The sequence below is a fragment of the Colletotrichum siamense genome (assembly GCF_013390195.1).
Source record: "Colletotrichum siamense strain Cg363 chromosome Unknown KSG_Cg363_contig04, whole genome shotgun sequence".
NCBI classification, from domain to species: domain Eukaryota; kingdom Fungi; phylum Ascomycota; class Sordariomycetes; order Glomerellales; family Glomerellaceae; genus Colletotrichum; species Colletotrichum siamense.
This window is the reverse complement of record NW_023501017.1, coordinates 4,006,365-4,027,473: the sequence shown is the minus strand read 5'-3', so window position 1 is coordinate 4,027,473 and position 21,109 is coordinate 4,006,365. Positions and strand designations below refer to the sequence as shown.

At 54.2% G+C, this 21,109-nt stretch overlaps 6 protein-coding genes across 6 annotated transcripts; 4 read left to right on the top strand and 2 right to left on the bottom strand.

Moving 5' to 3' along the window:
• Positions 1-374: 374 nt before the first annotated feature.
• RBA50 (RNA polymerase II-associated protein RBA50) lies at positions 375-1,619 on the bottom strand (the record flags this gene model as incomplete). The annotated part of the gene is made up of 1 exon (XM_036638831.1): positions 375-1,619. The coding sequence occupies one exon, from the start codon at positions 1,617-1,619 to the stop codon at positions 375-377; it is 1,245 nt and encodes a 414-aa protein (XP_036495448.1).
• Positions 1,620-6,075: 4,456 nt separating this feature from the next.
• Positions 6,076-7,962, top strand: HPC2 (Histone promoter control protein 2; the record flags this gene model as incomplete). The annotated part of the gene is made up of 2 exons (XM_036638830.1): positions 6,076-7,613; positions 7,665-7,962. 2 exons carry the CDS (start codon positions 6,076-6,078, stop codon positions 7,960-7,962), a joined length of 1,836 nt encoding a protein of 611 aa, XP_036495445.1.
• An 866-nt stretch (positions 7,963-8,828) lies between these two features.
• Positions 8,829-10,723, top strand: RRP14 (Ribosomal RNA-processing protein 14; the record flags this gene model as incomplete). Its single annotated transcript, XM_036638829.1, has 3 exons — positions 8,829-8,849; positions 8,946-9,029; positions 9,146-10,723. 3 exons carry the CDS (start codon positions 8,829-8,831, stop codon positions 10,721-10,723), a joined length of 1,683 nt encoding a protein of 560 aa, XP_036495446.1.
• Positions 10,724-11,557: 834 nt separating this feature from the next.
• Positions 11,558-12,830, bottom strand: vps74 (Vacuolar protein sorting-associated protein 74; the record flags this gene model as incomplete). Its single annotated transcript, XM_036638828.1, has 4 exons — positions 11,558-11,647; positions 11,697-12,148; positions 12,235-12,481; positions 12,558-12,830. 4 exons carry the CDS (start codon positions 12,828-12,830, stop codon positions 11,558-11,560), a joined length of 1,062 nt encoding a protein of 353 aa, XP_036496620.1.
• Positions 12,831-14,590: 1,760 nt separating this feature from the next.
• On the top strand, positions 14,591-15,790 carry CGCS363_v006978 (Secondary metabolism regulator LAE1; the record flags this gene model as incomplete). The annotated part of the gene is made up of 1 exon (XM_036638827.1): positions 14,591-15,790. The coding sequence occupies one exon, from the start codon at positions 14,591-14,593 to the stop codon at positions 15,788-15,790; it is 1,200 nt and encodes a 399-aa protein (XP_036496619.1).
• A 653-nt stretch (positions 15,791-16,443) lies between these two features.
• On the top strand, positions 16,444-19,906 carry CGCS363_v006977 (Vegetative incompatibility protein HET-E-1; the record flags this gene model as incomplete). The annotated part of the gene is made up of 2 exons (XM_036638826.1): positions 16,444-17,304; positions 18,839-19,906. 2 exons carry the CDS (start codon positions 16,444-16,446, stop codon positions 19,904-19,906), a joined length of 1,929 nt encoding a protein of 642 aa, XP_036496628.1.
• Between the last annotated feature and the right edge of the window lie 1,203 nt (positions 19,907-21,109).

Below are 21,109 nucleotides of genomic sequence, written 5' to 3'. Positions count from 1 at the left end.
ATGCTGCAAGTGATGCTACCCCGGATTGAGCACGTTGTCGCCATGTGAGCCCGCTGAGCGCAATATGCGGGACGAGTCTCGCACTTGATGATGCCGATCTCGCAGACATTGCCTCGATCGTGAATGGCGCATGTTGCGGAAGCGGAATTGCTGTAGCTCCGAATCTCCTCTGCGTCGGCCGACGTTGAAGTAAGAAACCGAACATGCTGCATCCTCCACAGGTTCATTTCATGAAGAACGGTATCCACCCTTCCGAACGTCACATGTGCAAAGTTTCTGCCGTCACCGAGTCAGCGAAGCCTCGCGAATCATGTTCTCATGATGGTATCATTGCCGGCCCGGTTGCCCAAGGGCGCTTTTCTTGCAAGCTTCAATCATCGGCCTGACCACTGCTCCTTCCAACCGCCCTTCTCAAACAGCCAGAGTGCCTCCGTAGCATAAGCACGACTTCCCCTGTGCCCACCCTCCACGATAGCCGCCTCGGCAAGACTCTCCAGTATCCTGCCCTCTTGAACGCTGCTCCATATACCTCTGGCTAGTTGGTCTTCTTCTCCGGTGCCCCATTCGCCCTTGCCGAGTCTGTAGAGAATACGACCCAGAGTCTGGAAGGCGATGCAGCGCTGAGCTGGAACGGCACTGCGAGCATAGATGGACAGCTCCTCGATCGTGTATCCCGCCGCCTCTGGTGCCAGCCCGTGGTGGTGTAGCCCTTTGGATACGGGAATCGACCTGCTCAAACGGGGCGGGATCAGGCCGCCGCGGAAGTCGAAGCGAAGGTTCGCAATCGGGAGTGATGACTGCCCTGGATAGTATGGCGACTCGCGGTCGGCCGGGCTGTCGGCGGTTGGGATCGGAGCCATCCAGGCAAGCTTGCTCGGATCGGCAGGTAGATTGGGGAAGAACTTCTCATGAAGTGTCTGGAGGAAGTCGGGGTGGGATGGGTCCAAGTCGGGCAAAGCGGGCGCGGCCGGGAAGTGCGTCTTGTCGGGTTGATCGTTCATGGGGAAGAGGTCCGCGGGAGGCGCGGCCGGCGCCTTGTTCTCATCTACAGACGCCGGCTTTTCTTTTGCTTCCGTCGGAGCAGCCCGAGGCGCCGGCTTGGGCTTCGGTGGCGCGGAGGTGTCTTCGACTTTAATCTCAGGCGCGGGCGCGGACGGCTTTTCGGCCTTGGTCTCGTTTGCGACTGGCGGATCGAAGGGGTTCGGGCCATGTTGCTCATCTATATTTGCCCGGCCCAAAAGTCGTTGAATGAGGGACGGGTCCAGGGAGCTTAACAGCTCCCGCCTCTCTCTCGCAATCTCCTCTGGTGTCATGTCGTCCAGCTTTTGTTGGTTCTCGCGGTCGATTCGCCGCCGCTCGGCCGTCTCGAACTCGGATTTGGAAGAGCTGCCATCTTCTGTCTTTTTCGCCTCACTCGCGTTCGCTGCCAGCGCGCTCGTAGCAGCTTGAGCACCCGAGAAGTCTTTGCCCTGTCGCTGCTGCTTGAACGCGGACACTCGTGTGCGCTTCTTGTGTGCTGGGAAGCCGGTCGGGGTGGCGTCAAAGTCGTCGAAAACGACGGGCTTCGCGGGTTTCGTGTCCTTCTCGACAATATCGCCTACCAAAAGCGTGCCGTCCATGGCTGCGTTTGACCTGAATATCGGTGGAGGTGGAATTTGAGGTTACGATGGTTCAGAGACAAAGATCGCGAGGTGGGGGGTTTCTTTTTTTCCTCGGAGTGACGTACCGTTTGTTTTATTGGATTACCTCACCTTGGGCCCCTGCTCGAAGCTGCCCTGTCCGGAAGAGCCCGTGCGGCACCCGAACTGAAGCTCATTTTCAGATGGGAGTACAACACACAGGGTCCTGGTGGGCGGAAATTTGCGTTGAAAACCCCCGCAGCTGTTGATCTGTTTCTCTTCGCTCAAAAAATCGCATATTAGGTGCATGCACTGAATGTCGACAAAAGGTTCGAATATACAACGGCGGGGCTGCGGCTTAGCGTCAGGAGGCTCGTCCCAAGTGCAATACCGAAAAAGCGCCGTTTTAGAGTTGTGGCTGACAGGCGGGACTGAGCCACACCAGGTTTTGCATTAGCGTCGATCGTCCCCCGTCGAAATTCCAGAAAAAACTTTGGATGGGGGGGTCGCGGCGGCGGTTGTGCCGGGGCCGCCTGGTGTTTCCACTTGATTGGCACCGGGCGCTGGCTACAGTACCACCATGCACATCAATCTGCGGGTGCGGGAAATGGAATATGAAACTTGCTGGGCAGTGTTTGAGGAGCAAGAATTGCGTGGCATTGAGACCATCATTTACGTGTTGGGTTATTGTGTTTCTCGCGAGATCTCGCAAGAGAGATTGCAGCGTCTATCTCGTGTCCGAAGGGGCTACAGCGCCGAGGCCATTTCGGCTGTTTATGCGCATGTCTTTTCTGCGTCGATCGTCCAGCTCCGCCGTGCTATCCTCAGCCAGCTAGATAAACGAATTGGCGTTTGTGTCCGTTGTGTTCGCAGAGCATGTTTTGTAGGGAGTAAAGAAAGGATTATGCACGTTCTTTTTTTCTTGTGGCGTGTTGCAGATTCTGCAACATGTCTAGCTCTGTGTTCGTGGCGCCAGCATCTGTGTGACGAGCACCTGCGGAGGGGGGTGAGACTTGAGGAGAGAGAGAGACGGAACATCGGATGCACCTGCTTGGCTTGTCATCTCAGCTGAATCGTGCTTTTCCATTTAGTTTTCTCTGCATGGTCCATAGAGATAGAGAGGCAACCGCGCCCAACATCTTCATCTTCGCTGCCTGCCCGCCTATTCGTACGACTACGTACGTTATGCAACCCCCAGTGGAGAGAGATCTGGCCCATGTGCTGCCCCTCCTCTGGGCTCGGCATGGTTTACATTGCACAACCCTGCAGCAGGCGCGGTTATCTGGGACGCTATGCCGGATATGGAAGCCGGACGTGGTTCAACGTCAGACGCGCAGGACCCACCCTCTACTGGGCTTTGAGCGTTGCACCGACTGGACTGGCTTTCTTTGACTGGATGTCCATCTGTTGTTGTCTGGCAAAGAAAAAAGGTAAGTCAGCCCACCCCATAACCGAACACACCCCATAACCGAACAGCGTTTTATATATAATCCCACCAAAATAGATATATATATATTAAATTAAGTACTTAATATATCTATATATAAAAATTATATTATATAGTTTATAGTATATAGTATATATTTTAAGTAATAATATAATATTTATAAGTAGTTATAGAGAAATAAATTCTATAATCTCTCTATATAATAAATACTAATATTTCTACTTCTAATTCTATAAAATCTATTTATTATATAAGTTTAATTAATATTTTCCTTAAAATTAAAGAAAAATATAAGAATTATAAAATTTCTACTTAGAACTAGAAATCTTAAGTAGTAGTTATTTTATTTACTTAAGTTTTAAAAATAATTATTTTTAAATTCTAAAAGTCCCTACTTTTAAATTCTATCTTTATAAAGTAATATTTTATAATTATAAACTTTAAATAATATCTTTATTATTATAAATAAAAATCTAGAAAAATATTAAATTACTTTATATATTTATATACTTAGTAGTTATTTAATAAAGATATAATATTTAAAAATAGAAAAACTTAAATAAATTAGTAATCTTTAAGTATTTTAGTCATATTAAAAGCTTTTTATACTAATTAGAATTTTCTCTATTTAATTAGACTATTTAAAAAAACTTATATATTTTATTTAATTTTATTTAATAGTGTTCGGTTATGGGGTGTGTTCGGTTATAGGGTGGGCTAACTTACATCGGTCTTGTATCTGCGCCCGGACCCATGTTTCTCTTTTTTTTCCTGCGATTGGCCATCCCATTCAACCGGCGACTGCCCTGCACGCGGTTCCCCTTTCCTGTGTCTTGCCAATGGGAAATTCCACGACCCCTTCTTTTCCTTCCACGTCCCGTCCAGGTTCCTTTCCCCACGGCTCGGCTCCTCTTCTCCTCAACCACCACACAACCCAACCCAGGACAGCGCGGCTGCAGGGCACCTGGCTTTCCGCTTGACGAGCGAGGTACCTGCCCATGTACCTACCTACCTCCAGCTGCTGCTCATTGAAAGTTGCACCCTCTTGGCCCTTTACCCAAATTTACTACACACCACCCTGCCTTACCTCTCCCGCACGCACCACCCTCGCTCGCATGTACTTGCACTTGCTCTTGCGTAGCGCCGCCTTTCTCTTCTCACTGTCAAGCTCGCTCACTGTCTCTGTCGCTCCGTCCCGTCCCAATTGATATCGCCGCATCCATCCGGCACAACGACCGCACCTGCTGCAGAGCACACACGCGCGCGCAATACACACCTCGCCTTCCAAGTTCCCACAGTGTTGTTGACTGTTGGGTTATTCCTGCCTGCCGCGGCAAGCTCATCGCCGGTCGGTCGGTCGGTCGGTTCCTCGCAGCCTGCCCTGCATGACTGGTCTCCTCGTCGTCGTCCATCGTCCGTCGTTCATCTTGACACCTGACGACTGGTCTTTTCCCCTTGCCGACTGGCGAAACATGGTGTTCTTCCCACTGCCAACTGCCCCGGGGGCGTGTTTCCATTCCCATTCCGCCCCCCCATGCCATTCCCTCTCCCACCCGACGACCTTGCTCATCGCAAAGTGAGGCTTTGGTACGGTGTACCTCTCTTACCTCAATTTTTGCGCCTTTCCCTCCTCGCACCCGTCCATCTTGTCTTTCCGGGTCTGGCCCACGTTGGAAGTTTACCTCACGGTACCAAGCCGTGCCTACACAATCACTTGTACTGCTGCGTCTTCTTCCCTCTCTGGGCGGCCCGTTCACGAGGTGCCATCGCTTCGTCCTCTTGGTGTTTTCCCCCCTTCCCGCCTCCACTTCCCATTACCTTACTTGCCTCCCTTTGGCTGGTGCTTTCCCTCCGGCCGTCCACCTTTGCATGTTGTTGCTTGCTCCCATTCCCAGTTCTCCTGGTCTTGCTTCTCCGTCTCGTCCGTCTGCCGCTCTCCCGCTCCCATTCGCATTCCCCCATCCATTCCGTCCCCCCAGGCCTAGTCGTTCCTTTCTTTCTTTTGCCTTCTCGCGCTTCTTGGTCCAACACCTAGCCCCATGGCCCGCCCCCGTCCTGGTCCTCGTCCACGTCCACGTCCACGTCCACGTTCCTCGTGGTACTGAGGCCATCTGATCCCATCGATGTGCCCCCCAGCTAGTCCGGATCTCTAATTCGGGTTTAATAATAAAATTTCCCTTGCCATTCACGCCTGCTGAGGCCATCCACGTCTGCTCGGTGCCCCGTTTTTCTCGTCTTGCGCAGCAGCCAAATGTCGGCCCAAAAAATAAATCTTGTTCCCCCCAAAAACGTAGCCATCCCCATCTCCTCTTCGCCGCTCCCATTTCCCTCTTCCTTTCCCCTTCTCACAACTACCCACGACACTGCAATTTTGACTGCAGCAACACCAAACTCATCAATTTCGACGTCTGCGCCCATCGTCGACATCGCAAAAAGACCATCATTCGCTGCAGCTCAATAAGCTGTATCTTTTGACGGCCTCCATTTCCCTACGCCGATCCCGATTTCATCGATTTTTCGACCTCAACGGCGTCGACTGTCGTCAAAAAACACGTCTCCGAGAGCTCTTGAGGTTATTCACGAGTTCCCACCCCAGCGACTCCGCACGGCCACACCACAGGTGACCAACTGCTCATCTGTTGCTGCAGCCTCTCCTGCCTTAGCCAACCTAGTCCATCTTACATAATTCCACATACCCCGACACCACACCCCCAAATCGGCCAATCCGACACCGCCAAACGCCAAACGCACTGCAACACGCGCCCCCTTGTACCTGACAAAAAAAAGTGAGGTCATTCACGACGCCCTACCAAGGGAACCCGCAGCACAACGAATCTCACCACCCTCTTCGATGCACTGCAACTTATGCAGCTGTCGCCATTAGAGACATCCTGGAGCTGCATCTACACTCTTTTTCGTAATTGATTGGTGGTGCACCCCCTGCAGAAGGACCTAGTTATCTAGAGTCCACTCCGGCGCGGTCATTTTGGTGGTGGACGAGAGCAAGATATGCGCGACAACTCCTCGCCAGATCTTTCGTCACCACCTTCCGGCTCTATCTCAGAACCCGGCTCGCCTCTGCGAAGCCAGCCCAACAACAACATGGACATGGATGAAATCATCGTCGACCCTTCGCAGCCACGCTTCGGCGTGCTGTCGGGTAACGAGCAACCCCAGCCCGAGGTCCGCTTGACGGCCGCTGGCCTCCCCAGAAAGAAGCCCGGTCGCAAGCCCGGCTCGACAGTTAAGCCCAAGAACCCAGATGAACCGCCCAAGGTGCGCCGGCCCAGGAAACCTCGAGATCCCAACGCGCCCCCGATTCAGCGTAAGAGGAAATCCGCGCCTGCACAGGATGCCGATGCAGGGTCGGACTCAAAATCTCTCGCAGCGGCAGCCTCGTCCGCGACGCCCCCGGCCCGACAGGCCAAAATTACAGATCTCGTCAGTAATTTCGACTCACGACCGAGCTCTGCCCAGCCCGAACACACAGCACAAAAGGTCCCCAAACGAGAGGACATTCCACGCTCCATGCAAAGCATCCTGAATTCCGACCCCGAGCCCGAATCGAAGCCTCAAAGCGCGTCTTTGCCCACGCGTACCAGCGGACAAAGTTACGACCCCATCCGCGGTAACTACGACCCCATCAGAGAGATCTTCGGCAGTGCCTCGTCCCCACGACCTCCTGCGCAGACTGTCGCGCGGCCAAGCGCATCTCCGTCCATCGCCAGCCTTGTCGAGCCCACACATAACGTAGCCTCCCCCAACCAGAGCTTCCGCGCCTCAACGCAGTCTCGTCCGCAAGACTCCGCATCAGTCCCGGCATCACCGTCATATCCGGTCAGGTCAACGTCCCAGACAATTTCCAAGCCGCCGGTGCCAGAGCAAAAGTCGCTTGCTCCGCCGCCTTTGCCTTCAAAGGCGGACAAGCCTAGAGAAGCCGGATCAACCGCCGGATCAGTAGCCAGCAAGAAGCCTTCACCGAAGCAAAAGCCGCAAAAGTCCGGTGTCTCGTCACCAAAGATGAGCGCCCTGGACGAGCCCGAGGGCAACGCCGACCGGTCCATTCTCGACTTTGGCAAGTCCACCGGAAAGGAATACAAGGCGCCCGATATTGTTCTCGACATCCCCATCAAGCCGGGCGACACAAATATTTACGTCAACGTCATGCGCATGGCCGAGGAGAAGTACGGATGGGATGCTCTTCACCCTCGCTTGGCCGAGAAGCGCGACCGCAAGGCCAGAATCGCCGCTGCATCAGCTGCCTTGGAGAAGACGGCGTCAGGCCAGGAATCTGGCGACGAGATGTCCGAGGACTCAGACAAGGAGGCGAGCAACGTCGAGATGGGCGGTATGACTAGCGGCGCCGAGCCCGAGAAGCCCAAGAAGAAGAAGCGCAATTTCAAGGAGGACGAATACGACAAGGACGATGACTTTGTCGACGACTCTGAGCTTCTGTGGGAGCAGCAGGCTGCGGCCAGTCGAGACGGTTTCTTTGTCTACTCTGGACCCCTGGTACAGGAACCGGAGAAGCCAGCTGATAACCTACGGTATGTTCACTCTAGCATGTCACTTAAAGGCGGTTCACTAACACATCTCAGACCTGATGGCTTGCCCAAGCGCGGTCGTGGCAGCAGAGGAGGCCGCATCGGCGGCCGTGGCGGAACCACTCGCGGCGAAGGAGGCACTGGCCGCGGCGGCGGTCCCGGTTCCAGAGGTGGGCGTGGATCTCGCGGCGGTTCCCTCACGCGCAAGCCGCGTATCACCAAGTCGGAGAAGGAACAACGAGAGCGCGAAAAGGCCGAGAGAGAGCGTCAAGCCGAGCTCAGCAAGGCCGCCAACGGCTACTCGCTTCAGCCCCAGACGCCTTCCTTTGCGGCTGGAATGGCTGGAGCTTAAACACTCCAATAGGAGAATCTTTGATTTGCTGCCATCATCACTGGCAACCGTTGCAATGCAACTAGAACAGCCATGGCTTCCGGACGGCGAGGGCACAAGCCTGCATTGAATGTTGATATGCGTTGTCCTGGTCTTTGACGTTATTTGGGTTGACATGGTTCGGCATGGTATACTGTTCGAGGACGGTTTGGGACGGCATGGGATCCCGGAAGAGCGGCGTTTGGCGGACTGATTCGTTGGACGGACCGGAACCACGACCGGGTCCACTTAGAGGCCTACACTGAGAGGAAACGCCGATAAAGAGTTGCTGGTATTTACGGAGTTCAGTTGTATTTCTAGAGGCGTTTCGCGCTGGAACTGCAAACAAAGCATTGTGTACTACTCGCAGTATTAGTTGCTAAAACATTCTCAACCAGCTGTCATTGAATGTGAGCGTCGCCCAGGCGGGTGTTTCAAGTGCAAACAAGGTCCCTGCCGAGAGAAAGGCTTGTCGTTCTGGGCCCCGTCCAAGGTGCAGCAAAAAACATTTACATATCGGGGCGCTATATCATTGCGGGGGTGCTTACAGCACTCACCGCTCCTGAAAATGGGGTGTTCCAGGCGGCAGAAAAGTGCCAAGATTTCGCATAAGCGATTTCTCCACAGTCCAAAAAATTTCGAACGCCCGAAAATTCGCAGCCAGTCCGCCCGCAACCGCCAGCCAGCAAAAGCTCACCTCACCGAGTAGAGTTGTCTTGCACCGCCCAACCGCGAACACTCTCACCCTTCGGCAGCCACCCCTCCAACCCTTGCGGCCCGGCGAAAGAAGATTACTCTTGCTTGCAGTAGGCATATTCTTTCTGCTTTCGCATCAAAAGGTTCAAAAGATGGCGGACGCTTCATTGCAGGTTCGTCAAAGTCCGTGCCCCGCCACCTGCATGGAAAAAATAGCTGGCGGTGGTGATGATTACTTTTGACGCCAGCGGCATTGACATTTTACGTAGGACCGCCTGCGCGAGCACTCAAAGGCCTTTGATGGTCTTTTGTCTCTCATTCCAGCAAAGATGTATTACGGGGAAGATAACTCTGTACGTTTGCCCTGCCTAACGGATGCCTCTCATGTGGCAACGGACACCAACCTCCGCGCTTTATCAAACCGCTTCGAGCTATCGCGACAAAGGCTTACACGGTTCTTCCGTCACAGGAACAATGGAAAAAGAAGAAGCAGACAAAGGCTGAGGCCAAAGCAGCAAAGACGGCCAAGCTGGATCCCGACAGCGAGCTGAACCGCAACGCCAAGGAGGTCATGGACGAGCGGGCGCGCAGCAAGAGAAAGCTCCAGGATATGCAGGAAGAGGAGGACAAGGAGGATGATGACGAGCCGATTGCTGGCGTCCAGAGGGAGCTCCCCGGCCAGGGACTCCGCAACAAGGAGAATAAAAAGCAAAAGACTGCCGACCCGATCGACACGATTGACGACGCCAACCCCGCCGAAATGTCCCAGTCACAGCTCATGAGGCTCGCGAAGAAGGAGGCCAAGACGCAGAAGCGCCAGGACAAGAAGGAGAAGAAGGCGGCGAAGAAGGCTGCCAAGGCGGAAGCCGCCGGCGAAGAACCAGCAGAGGCAGCGGCCGAGAGCAAGCCTGCGGAGCCTGCGAAGGCTGCGAAGGCTGCGAAGAAGGCCGCGCCCAAGAAGCAACAGAAGAAGGCCGAGTCGACGGATGCTGCGCCTGTCGGAAACAACCACGACAGAGACGAAGAGGAGGAGGCCTACGAGACCGTAGACGAGGAATCCGATGATGACGAAAAGCCCTCCAAGAAGAGCAAGGACGTGCGCCCGCTGGACGTCGCCGGCATGGACAACGCCGCCGACACCAGCGGCGACTCGACACCGCAATCGCCCACCTTTGACGCCGCCCAGAACACCGCCGACCCCGCGAGCACCACGACCTCCACCAGCTCCACGGTCCCGCCTTCCGAGAAGCCGAAGCACATCAAGCTCCCCGCCGACACGTCCGCCCTCCGCGCCCGCCTCGCCGCGAGGATAGAAGCCCTCCGCGCAGCCCGCAAGGCCGACGGCGCCGACGGCAAGCCCATCCGCACGCGCGCGGAGCTCATCGAGGCCCGCCGCGCGAAACAGAACCAGCGCAAGGAGCACAAGAAGGAGCTCCGCCGCCAGGCCAAGCTCGCCGAGGAGGCCAAGCGCGAGGAGGCCCTCGCCTCCAACTCGCCGAGCGTCATGTCGCCCCGCATCGATCTCGACCGCGACGACGAGCCGGCCAACTACGCCTTCGGCCGCGTCGCCTTTGAGGACGGCACCAAGCTCTCGCACGACCTCTCGCACGCGCTGACGTCGCACAAGAAGAAGGGCCCCTCGGACCCCAAGACGGCGCTCATCAAGATCCAGAACCAGAAGAAGCGCCTCGCGGCGCTGGACAAGGAGAAGCAGGCTGACATCGCCGAGAAGGAGCAATGGCTCATCGCCAGGCGGCGCGCCGAGGGCGAGAAGATCCGCGACGACGAGGGCGCGCTCAAGAGAGCCGTCAAGCGCAAGGAGCAGACCAAGAAGAAGAGCGAGAAGGCGTGGAAGGAGCGCAGCGACGGCGTCGCCAAGGCCATCCGCGAGAAGCAGAAGAAGCGCGACGACAACATCAAGAAGCGCAAGGATGACAAGCTCGCGCACAAGCTGGGCCGCAAGAGCGGCAAGAAGGTCGGCGGCGGCGCAAAGAAGGCGCGTCCCGGGTTCGAGGGTAGCTTCGGGGGCGGCAAGAAGAAGAAATAAAGAGTGACGAGAACGAAGTGAGGCAAGGTTGTGAGGGAGGCAAAAATTAATCGATATCCTGGCGAGGGGAAAAGAGGGTCTTCGAGCATCATCCACGGATGTACGGCGTTTATGGGGAACAAGATTTTGTATTTCTACACAAAAAAGGGGATGGCGGCGTAGGAGGGACCATGAATGCATTCTTCAAATCGTTCTAGCCATGACAATTACGTTTCCCTTCCGCATTTCTTCGTTCCCAGTCACAACGGAAGCAAAGCAAAACGCCAGTGTTCCTCACAACACCACCAAGACGAAGGCTGCAATAGACATCTCTCGCACTCTTTCCTGCGCGCGCTACATTTTTTTTTTCAAAAGTTACATTAAAACGATCGCTTACGGTGGGGAAAAAAACGTAGTTGAACCCAACCAACTACACATGTGTTCTCTTTTTGGCCTTTCCCATCTTCCCTTGTTTTCTCCATCTCGGCCCTTGCCTTGAGAACCCTATCGTGAAGTTGCGCAACTGGGAATGGATAAGAAAAAGCGCCACCTTTCGATTGTCCCCCCATGATAACCCACCCCATCCGCCATGCCTAGATGCAACACCAAATTTTGTGTGTGGGTTCGGGGGAAAGAAAAGCGAAAAGATCATGTCCCCTTGCTTTGTTTCATCATTTCTCGTGAGGGTTCGAAGATGGAGGTTGGGGGAGCAGGATGCTGCGGCGCTTCGATAGTGTGTCGTCTAGGTGCAAATAGGATTGGAAAGGAGATGCCCGAGCTTGCGCCCAGCTAGCTGCTGCAGGCCTTGGGGCGGCCTGGCAGCAGAGCGCTCGTTGTTCGAGTCGATCAATTAGTTTACAGGAGGGAGTCGAGGCGGGTGAAGACGCTCAAGCAAGCGGCAACAACCTCTAGTTGCAGTTCCTTGTCCTTGCCCTTGCTGACCTCCTGCGAATTGTTAGCTCGGGTTACAGCGGCAATTGTGTGCGTGACGCACCTCCTGAATAACCTGGGGCAGGTTGGCACCGATGCCGTTACCGGTCGCCTTCTTTCCGAATGGCCACTGGCTGTAGTCGGCGAGGAGCTCGTCCGTCTGGGCAAAAGCACGCTCGCGAGCCTCGTGGCCGAGAGTGCTGAGGGCGTTCTCCAGCACGTTGGCCGCGTAGGCAGCGCAGACCATGGCGATGGTGCGGACGTAGCGGAACTCGAGGTTCTCGGGCAGGAATTGGGATGCCGGGAGGACTACGGTGCGCTGGGTCAAGACGTTGCGGACACGGCGGCGAATCTCCTCCTTGGCACCTCCGTCGGCGACGGGGTGGGTCGCCATATCGAAGAGCAAGAAGTTGCGCTTCTCGGTGCGGAGGATGCCCTTGTCGACGAGTCCCTTGGCCAAACGCTCGCGCACCTGTTTTAATTGGTATCCGATCTTCATCAGGTTCCAGGTCTCTCCTGTTGTGGGCATCACCGTCAGCTCCTAGCTCTGTGGCCAAGTGGACAGCGTGGTGCTTGTTTCCAGGGAGGAAGGGGGGCATTACCGCTCATGAGGTCGATCCAGGAGCTCACGCTCATCTTCTCGCTCTGCTTCATCATCTTCAATGCCTCGTCGAGCAACACCTCGCCGGTCAGGGTTTCGTCGATAACTTCGATGACGCGGTCAGCCAGCGGGAAGCGCCTTCTCGAGGCATCCTTCTGCATGCTGATGCGACCGCGGAACGCGAGCTCGATGACGATGCATCCTCGCAGGGCATATGAGATGTTGTCGTTCCAGAATGATAGGTAACCCTGCAGAGTGGGAAAAAAGTTAATTAGCGACGAGGATTCGATTGGATCGTGATGCCAGAGCTTGTTGCCGACGAACCTGCTTGTCCTTCAGCCCAAGCAGCAGAACCTCCTCCATCAGAGTCAGCTTTGGCTGTTTGCTGCGCTCGGCGCTCTCGCTGATGTCGCGGGGGTCAAAGGCAATCTTGTGGCCATTCTCGCCGCTCTCGTAGCTCGTCTCGGGGGCGCTGTCCTTGAAGTTGCTCGTCGAGTTGGTCCGGCTGGCGCCGTTGCTGGTCTCGCCGCCCTCGGCAGCTGCGCCGCCTCCACCGCCGCCGCGGCGTCGAGTCAAGCCTCCTGCTGCGGATGACATTATATCGAAAGGTTAGAGGGGTATCGTGGGGTTGTCGTCAATGGAGGTAAAAAAGGGTAAGGCTGGCTAAGGGATTGACCAGAAACGGGGAGGCTAGGTCAACCGGTCGTCGCAGGTGAACCGCTTGAGACTAGTTGACGGCGCGCGAATGAGCACCTGATGGAAAAGTGATGGGATAGAAGCCGGCGGGTGTTGGGAGTTTGCTCCGCGTGGTAAGGCTGGTGACGCTCGGTCGTGATGTCGACCTTTTTTTGCTCGTCCTTCTCCCTATCTCGGCGATCGGGCGAGGGAGCTGGTGGCAGCTGGGAGGTGCGCTGAAATGGTTTAGGTGTGCTTTGGGGGACCCAGTGTGCAGGGCAGGCCAAGGGGGCGGTTCGAATGGCTCTCCAGTGCCGTAGACGATGGTCCAGTCCTGCCGATGGGGACGAAGTGTTCGAAGGGCAGATTGTCGTAAAGGATTGACGCTCAGCTGTCGTGTGCCCTTTGCTCGTCAGGTATTCCGTTAGGTATCTCCCCGAAGGCCTGCTTGGGTAAGTTTTGGCCCCTTCGCTCGCTGAATGGAATTTCTCGCAGCCTGGGAATTGCACCGCCCCATCCTTGTGCACGGGCCAAGGGAGTGGTCCTGTTGAGCTATTGTGGCGCCATTGAGGCTGATGCTCCACCGGGCCACCTGAGAGCTGCACCTGGACCAACTGGACCAGCTAGACCAACTGGGCCATTGGCTGTACCTGTTGGAGACGTGGATCTTGGATCTCCCCGCCCGTAGACCCTTGATCAAACGAAACGACATTGATGTTGAGATTTTCTGATCATTGTGCCTTCAATCGCCCTCAATTCTCGACCAGACTAATATCACGCCGGATTATCGCAATCGCAATCGCTCCCCCGTCGATGCCGGCGCCAACATGCACCAACCAGCCTCAGCGGCTTGACTCAGTACGCAAAAGTCTAATTCAGCACCCCAATCCACAATTTCATCTGCGTGTTTTCAACTCCCTGTTTCACCTCGCCGAATCCATTTTTCCGCCAGATCACATCTTATCTCCTTCTTGCGTGAACACGTGGCCGGACGCTTGTGCTGACTGAGATGAGATATCCACTCAATACCGAGACAATGTGCCGGTGGGAACGGCTCCTTCGCGATATTCATATTCCGACGCGGTCTTCGGTGTTTTCACGTGTCCGGGCGACTATACATATCGAGTGGCTAGACTGAAGCGGTGGGAGCGTTTAGGCACGAGTGTACTTGCACCCTTGCCTGCATTTTGCTGTTTGCGTCAATGACAAGTATGAGATCTGAGAGAGCACTCGGCTGGAGCGTTCTTGACAAGAGATGGTGGCTTCCCGTTGTTGGAATGCAAACCAGCGAATAGCTAACTCCGTATCTATGATACCCCATGGCCGCTTCATCGGGACTCCGCCGTCCCCCGTCCACAGTGGGCCCTCGTCGGCGCCGGACCGGGTCTGAGCGGTAGCACGTTATTCCTGATCCGCGCCCGGCGACGCTAGGACCCGAAAGGCAAGGTCGCCGGACCGGGGATGGTAAGCTGAGGAAAATGGAAATACTCCAATTTGAACAAACAATAAAGTGGAGCACCCAATGGAGATGGATCAACTTACAGGGAATATTGGGAAGGGATGTGCCCAGCACAACTCTCCAGTTGCAACCAACAGAAGAAGCCCTTTAGATTCAGGAGTCGCGACGTGTGATGGCTCACGGCTAAGGACTCTCGACTACTACGTTGCGGCCGGGACACACGATGGCCCAAGAACACCGGGATCAGCCCGAGACCCAGCCCGAGTCCCACGGTGAGACTCAGCCTGACGGTCAATTCGAGACCCAACCCGAAGCTCAGGCTGTTGCCTTCGGAGCGGGCTCCGACCACGACTTCAGGTTCGAGATCCCGTACTACACCCAACCGGAACATGACGACGATGACGATGGAGCTTCCACCGCATCGCTGAAAGCCAGTATCCTCGACTACCGCAGGGAAAATGGACGCACCTACCACCGCTTCAGTGACGGTCACTACGTCCTCCCGAATGACGACCTCGAGCAGGAACGCCTGGACATTGCGAACCACATGTGGACTGTCGTGTGGGATGGGCAGCTCTGCTTGTGCCCCAAGAAGAACGGCGCCAAGAGAGTGCTCGACCTTGGAACTGGAACGGGCATTTGGGCATTGGACTACGCTGATGAACACCCTACCGCCACAGTCATCGGCGTAGATCTGAGCCCTATTCAGCCCGAATATGTTCCGCCCAATTGCCAGTTTGAAATCGACGACCTCGAAAAAGAGTGGGCGTGGCCTGAGAAATTCGACTTTGTCTTTTCCCGCAACATGATCGGCTGCTTCAACGACTGGGAATGGATTGCCAAGCAAGCCTTTGAGAACTTGGAGCCTGGCGGATACTTTGAAATCCACGACAATCTCTACCCGGTCGCATGCGACGACGGAACCTTAACGGAGGACCACGCCCTGTACAAGTGGTCGTCTCTTCTGTGCGAGGCCATTGCGCGGATGGGCCGTTCCCTCACCATCACGTCAGAATTTGAGGGCATCCTCCAGCGGGTTGGCTTCGAGAACGTGACGGTTACGAAGCAGAAGATGCCAGCGTCGCCATGGCCCGAAGATCCGAGGTTACAGGAGATCGGCAGCTGGGTGCAGGCTTCCTTGCTTCCCGGGATCGAGGGTATGGCGATGGCGTTGCTGACCCGCGTGATGGGTTGGAAGCCTGCCGAGGTCATTATTTTCGGTTCCCAAGTAAGGCAGGATGTCAAAAATCTGGGTGTCCATGCGTATTGGTATGGATATTCGGTCTACGGGAGAAAGCCAGCGTCAAAAAAAGAGGTTCCAAAGGAGATTTCAAGAGAAAAGCCGAATGAGAGCCTGCAGGTGGACAGTCCAAAGAGGGAGAATCTCAAGCGCAAGAGTCCTCATCCTGAGAGTCCAAAATGAATACCGACATTCAGTCACGGCAGCCAAATTACCAAATCGCCAGAACTGGAGAGTTTATTGGGCACAACGAGCGACAGAGTCATTTAGAATCCTCGCCAAACGGCAGCAGCGCATGGCTTCGAAGCGGAGCCCTTAACTTCTCAGCGTAAGACGCAGCCAAGCACTATCACTATGGCATTCTGGTCACATTGGTTCCTGGATTCGATGCGTATGAGATATGGCAACGGTTCTGGAGGACGCAGCTCAAGTAGCCGAGACGGCTTGAACATGTACATATTATTGAGGCTGCAGGACCACTCGGAATTCACAATTAGAGGCCATTGAAACAGCCCGCCCAGCCTCTCACTGCCTATTTTTTGAAGTTTGCATTGCGGTCTGTGATGCCTTACCGGCTCCTGCATGTTGATGCAGTCTCACGGCAGGCAAGCCTCGCTAGGCCTGCCGACAGCTTTTTCGTCACACTGCATTGCAGCGGCAAATGAGACAGCCAAGCTATGCTGTGCCGCCTTACCGCCTAGCTAGGCATCTGATCATATGCCATGGCTGCATCGCGAGCAGACCGTTGGGCACCTTTTATCTTCCCCAGCCATCGAATATCCGTGCTAAGTGAAGAAGTCCGCCGCATTTACCCTTTGTGGACACACTCGAACGCCATGAAACTACTCAACTGTACTAGCCTTGAAATCGAAGAGTACTATGGATCATCAATTCCCGAAAAGTACGCGATTTTGTCCCATACTTGGGAATCCGGCGAGGCTAGCTTTCAAGACGTCGGCAATACCGAGGCTATGGCCAGCAAGCCAGGCTGGGCAAAAATCAACCAGACATGCCGTCTAGCTCTCGAACAGGGCTACTCGTACGCTTGGGTTGACACTTGTTGTATCGACAAAACGAACTTCACAGAGCTGGTTGAAGCGATCAATTCCATGTTCAAATGGTACGCAAGGTCAACAATATGTTACGCCTACCTAGCAGACGTCGGAGGCGCTAGAACAACACGCCTTCAGGACTCGCGCTGGTTCACACGCGGGTGGACCTTACAAGAACTCATTGCCCCGTCTTCAGTCGAGTTCTACGACGTGGATTGGAAGTTTCTAGGCACAAGAGCTGATCTTAGCGACGAACTTCAAGAAATAACCGGAATCGATAAGGAATTTCTGACCAATGTGACTGAGTCTGTCGAGGATATGCTTCCTGACATTCCCATCGCGCGTCGTATGTCCTGGGCAGCCGACCGAATTACCACTAGGGAGGAAGATCTTGCGTACTGTCTTCTGGGCGTCTTCGGAGTGAATATGCCGCTTCTTTATGGCGAGGGTTCAAGGGCTTTCATTCGACTGCAAGAAGAAATCATCAAAGAGACCCACGATACGTCGATATTTGCCTGGAGCCACAGCAAGACTGCCGGTCTTAGCCAGATACCGCAAGTTTACTTTGGTATTCTAGCAACCTCACCTAATATGTTTGCTTTTGCCAAGACACTCGAAAAAGCACCAGAGAAGACTTCAGTTGAGGTATGTTGATTTAGACTGAATCAGATACACTTGCACATGTTCTTTGCCGGCAGGTATGCTCCTGCAATCAGTACCCTGTACTGATGAGCTTTCCAGTACACCATGACGAATAAAGGCTTGCGGATCGAAACTGAGGTTTTCGGTTCTCAACACGATTGGCAGGAAATGTTTATGGAACTTGGATGTCGTCTGAGAGAGGGCAGTGAAAGTGGAAACCTTTGCATTCTGCTCAGGGACCAAGGAGATGGTACTCTAGTGAGATCAAGTCCCTTCGTACAATTGGCGTCGCGGCTGCACCGTATAAACCCTAAACCAAACACTCGTTTGTTGATCAGGAGGCATCTGAACCCACGGCAATCACGCACCATCGAGGGATCCCATGGAAGCATTGTTTTTCCTAGAGACGTTCGAATTATCGGTGTAGCTGTCCCCGCACGACTGGAGCTCGTCGACGCATCACCCTGGGAGCTTTGGGATCCTGATAGACGAGGTTTCTCGACTGGAGGGTTGAGAAACTTTCACGAGTTCGTGCGCTTCAAGATTGTTTTGATGGCCGACGCGTCCCCGGAGTGGAACTCCACAGGTCAGGACTTTTGTCTGTTTACGTGGTTCCTGGAAGGCTGTCTAGACCAACCTGCAATGTGTCTGGCAACTTCGACATACCAAACTGAGCTTTACAACGCAGCCACGGCAGCAAACGGTCATGGATGGAAGCCTCTTTGCAGGCAGAATACTGAGCTGCCAGCCAAGGTGCTACTCGAAGACAAAGCAAAACAGTCGGCACGTCTTGTCGATCGCCTAAAGTCGAAGCTTACTGACAGGTGGAAATTTGCAGTCTCTTGCGAGATGTCAACAAGATTGATGACTTTGCGGGAACATGTAGTGTCGATGAGAGTCACTGCAATGAATGCTTGAGGAGACATTTCGTATAGAATGTCGAAAATATTTTATATTCCCACCTTGTTCCAATGCAACCCAATATTTCGATTTGGTTGGCCCAGATCACTTAGTTGAATCTTCGGTGTTCGCGACTTTGTCGCCAAGCCTCCGCATTTCCACCGCAGGTGTCAGTTTTGACTTTCTCCTGACAAGACGGACGCCCAACGACCGCGGCGTCCCAAGAAAAGATGAGACGACGACAAGCCATCCAACCGCCTCGTTTCGCTGATCTCTCGTCCACTCAGGTTTCAGCATCGTGTGTGAAACGAGTGGAGCTGTCTTGGTACGAAAGAACGGCAAACTTCATCCCATGTTTTGACCGGCTACTTTAACGTCACTTCATTTCATCTGAAGCAAAACCATTGTGTTCCCAGAGAAAATCAATGGGAAATCTATTCATCACTTTTCCATCATGTTTTCCTCGTTAGCAATAATATCTCTCGCCTTGGCATCTTGCTCCGCCGCCGCGCCCGAGGCCCAAGCGCAGCTTCGGGGGTCGCGAATCTGCCCCTGGACCCCCCTGGAAGAGTCGCTGTTGGAGTGTTCACCATGGGATATTGCGAAAACAGAAAATCACTCTGAACGGAGTTCACAGAATAACACGAGGCAAAATGAGCCTCTAGGGTGGACCGGACCGCATGGATGCGCGGGCAACTACTGCTTATACGCTAGCCGGGGCTCTGCGGCCGGACGAGGGGTGGTCATCATCTCGACGCCAGAAAATGTGCAAAAGTTGAAGGATGCGGAGGCAAAATTCCAGATCGCGGATGATCCGAGTGCCTCAAAACCATCTTTTCGCGTCACCGAGGTTGAGGGTAAGGGGCTGGGCATGATCGCCAACAAGTCCCTCGCCCGAGGGGACACAGTCATGCTGAAAACGCCAGTCCTCATCGCCCATCGTGCGTTCATCGAACGGACATCGCCGGTAGAACAGCACCGTCTCCTCGACTCCGTAGCGCAGCTTCTTCCGGCATCAACACGAGAGACGTTCCTCGGCCAGATGGGCCACTTTGGCGGCCACAAAGTCGTCGACATCATGCAGACCAACTCGTTCCAGATGGACCTCGGCGGGGGAGCTCAGGGCGACGGCCACCATTACGGCAACTACCCCGAAGTGTCACGGTACAACCACGACTGCCGGCCCAACGTCGCCTTCCACATCGGCGCCGACGGACGTCACCGGACCACGGTCGTGCGGCCGGTGAAGTCGGGCGAGGAGCTCACGATATCGTACCTCGACCAGCTGGGCGTGCGGTCCGAGAGACAACACCGCGCGAAGCTGGCGTGGGGATTCGAGTGCGGGTGCTCGCAGTGCAGTCTGGCGAAGAAGCAGGCGGCGGCGTCTGATCAGCGGTTGATGGATATCCAGGAAATTGATAGGACGCTTTCGGATATCAACGCCAGGGTGACGACCGCGCTCATTGAGAAGTTTCTGAAGCTACACAAGGAGGAGAGGCTAGAGTCGAAGCTCGCGGGCGCCTATACCATCGCAGCGCTCAATTTCAACCTGCTCGGGCATGCGAAGCAGTCCGTCAAGTATGCAAAGTTGGCGGTGGAGGCCGGGTTAATGGAGAATGGGCCAGGGACGGCAGATGTTGAGGCGATGCAAAAGCTAGCAGCTGATCCCAAAGGGCACTTTACATGGAGGGGAAGGGTAAAATAAGGCGACGAACACTTGGGACGATACAATGGATCAATGTAGAGTCCGAAGACATTCATGAAGATGCCGATTGGGTTCCACACCACGGGCTTGTGCCATTCCGCCGGCAGCGGAGGTCCCGTTACGAATGGCGGTCTCGATAGCGGATGGCCGGTACTAAAGACGGCGTCGATGCCATGACTCGACATGCTCGAGCGAGGTCGTAATGAAGAGACTCTTGACACATATCCTCGACCGACACTCACAGATTTCAAAACGCCCACTGCAACCAAGCCCGGGCTGACCAGCGGTCGAATGCAACTGTTCCAACCAGCTGAATTATGCCCTTCGTCGTGGAGGGGGGACGGGTGTCTGTCTCACCCAACCGACAATCCGCCACAAAGATCGAGATCAAAGACATGCGTTCTAGCCTCAGGAACGGGGCCAACCAAAGGCAAGATGGCAAAGTGCAAAAGACAGCGAAAACCCGCAGAAAAGGGCCATCCTTGATCAAGATTGACAGCGAGAACACTAGAGAATGAGATGGTGTGGTGGACGGCAGCTTGGTGCGGGTGGGGCCTCTCCCCGAGGTTCCTTCCAGCACTGCCGGACAGCGACGTCCGCACTCATTTGCGTTTGCGTTACCTGAAACCCCTGCAAATGTGGCATTTATCGCCCCTCACACGGGCTTTTTTTCGACTTTAATTGACCTCTTTTTCGATAATTGCGCAACGCGCAGCGTATACGCCTAAATAAAAAAGATACCTCTAAAATTAGTGAAATTAGAGCTATTAATTAGTATACTTTTTAATTAGGTATATAGAGTTTTTAAGAAGTTTATTTTTAAGCTAAAAATAAGCAGAAAATAATAAAAAACTCTATTTTTAATTAATAATACGTTTTTAATTAAGAATAAACGTAGAAAAATCGACTTTTTAAAATAGTAATACGCTTAACTAAAAAGTATACTAATTAATAGCCCTAATTTCGCTAATTCTAGAAGTATCTTTTTTATTCAGGCATATACGCTACGCGTTACGTAATTAATAGCTTTTTCTAGTTTTTTCTACTAAAAAAGGGGCTTTTTTGGCCACTACGTTGAAAAAAAGCCGTTTTAGCCCCCAACTGCGACAGGGGTTTCGGGTAACGTAAACGCAAATGAGTGCGGAGCATTATTAGCCAATGGCCACGGCGCATTTGGCGGCATTTTCGGGGGTGTTTCCCAAC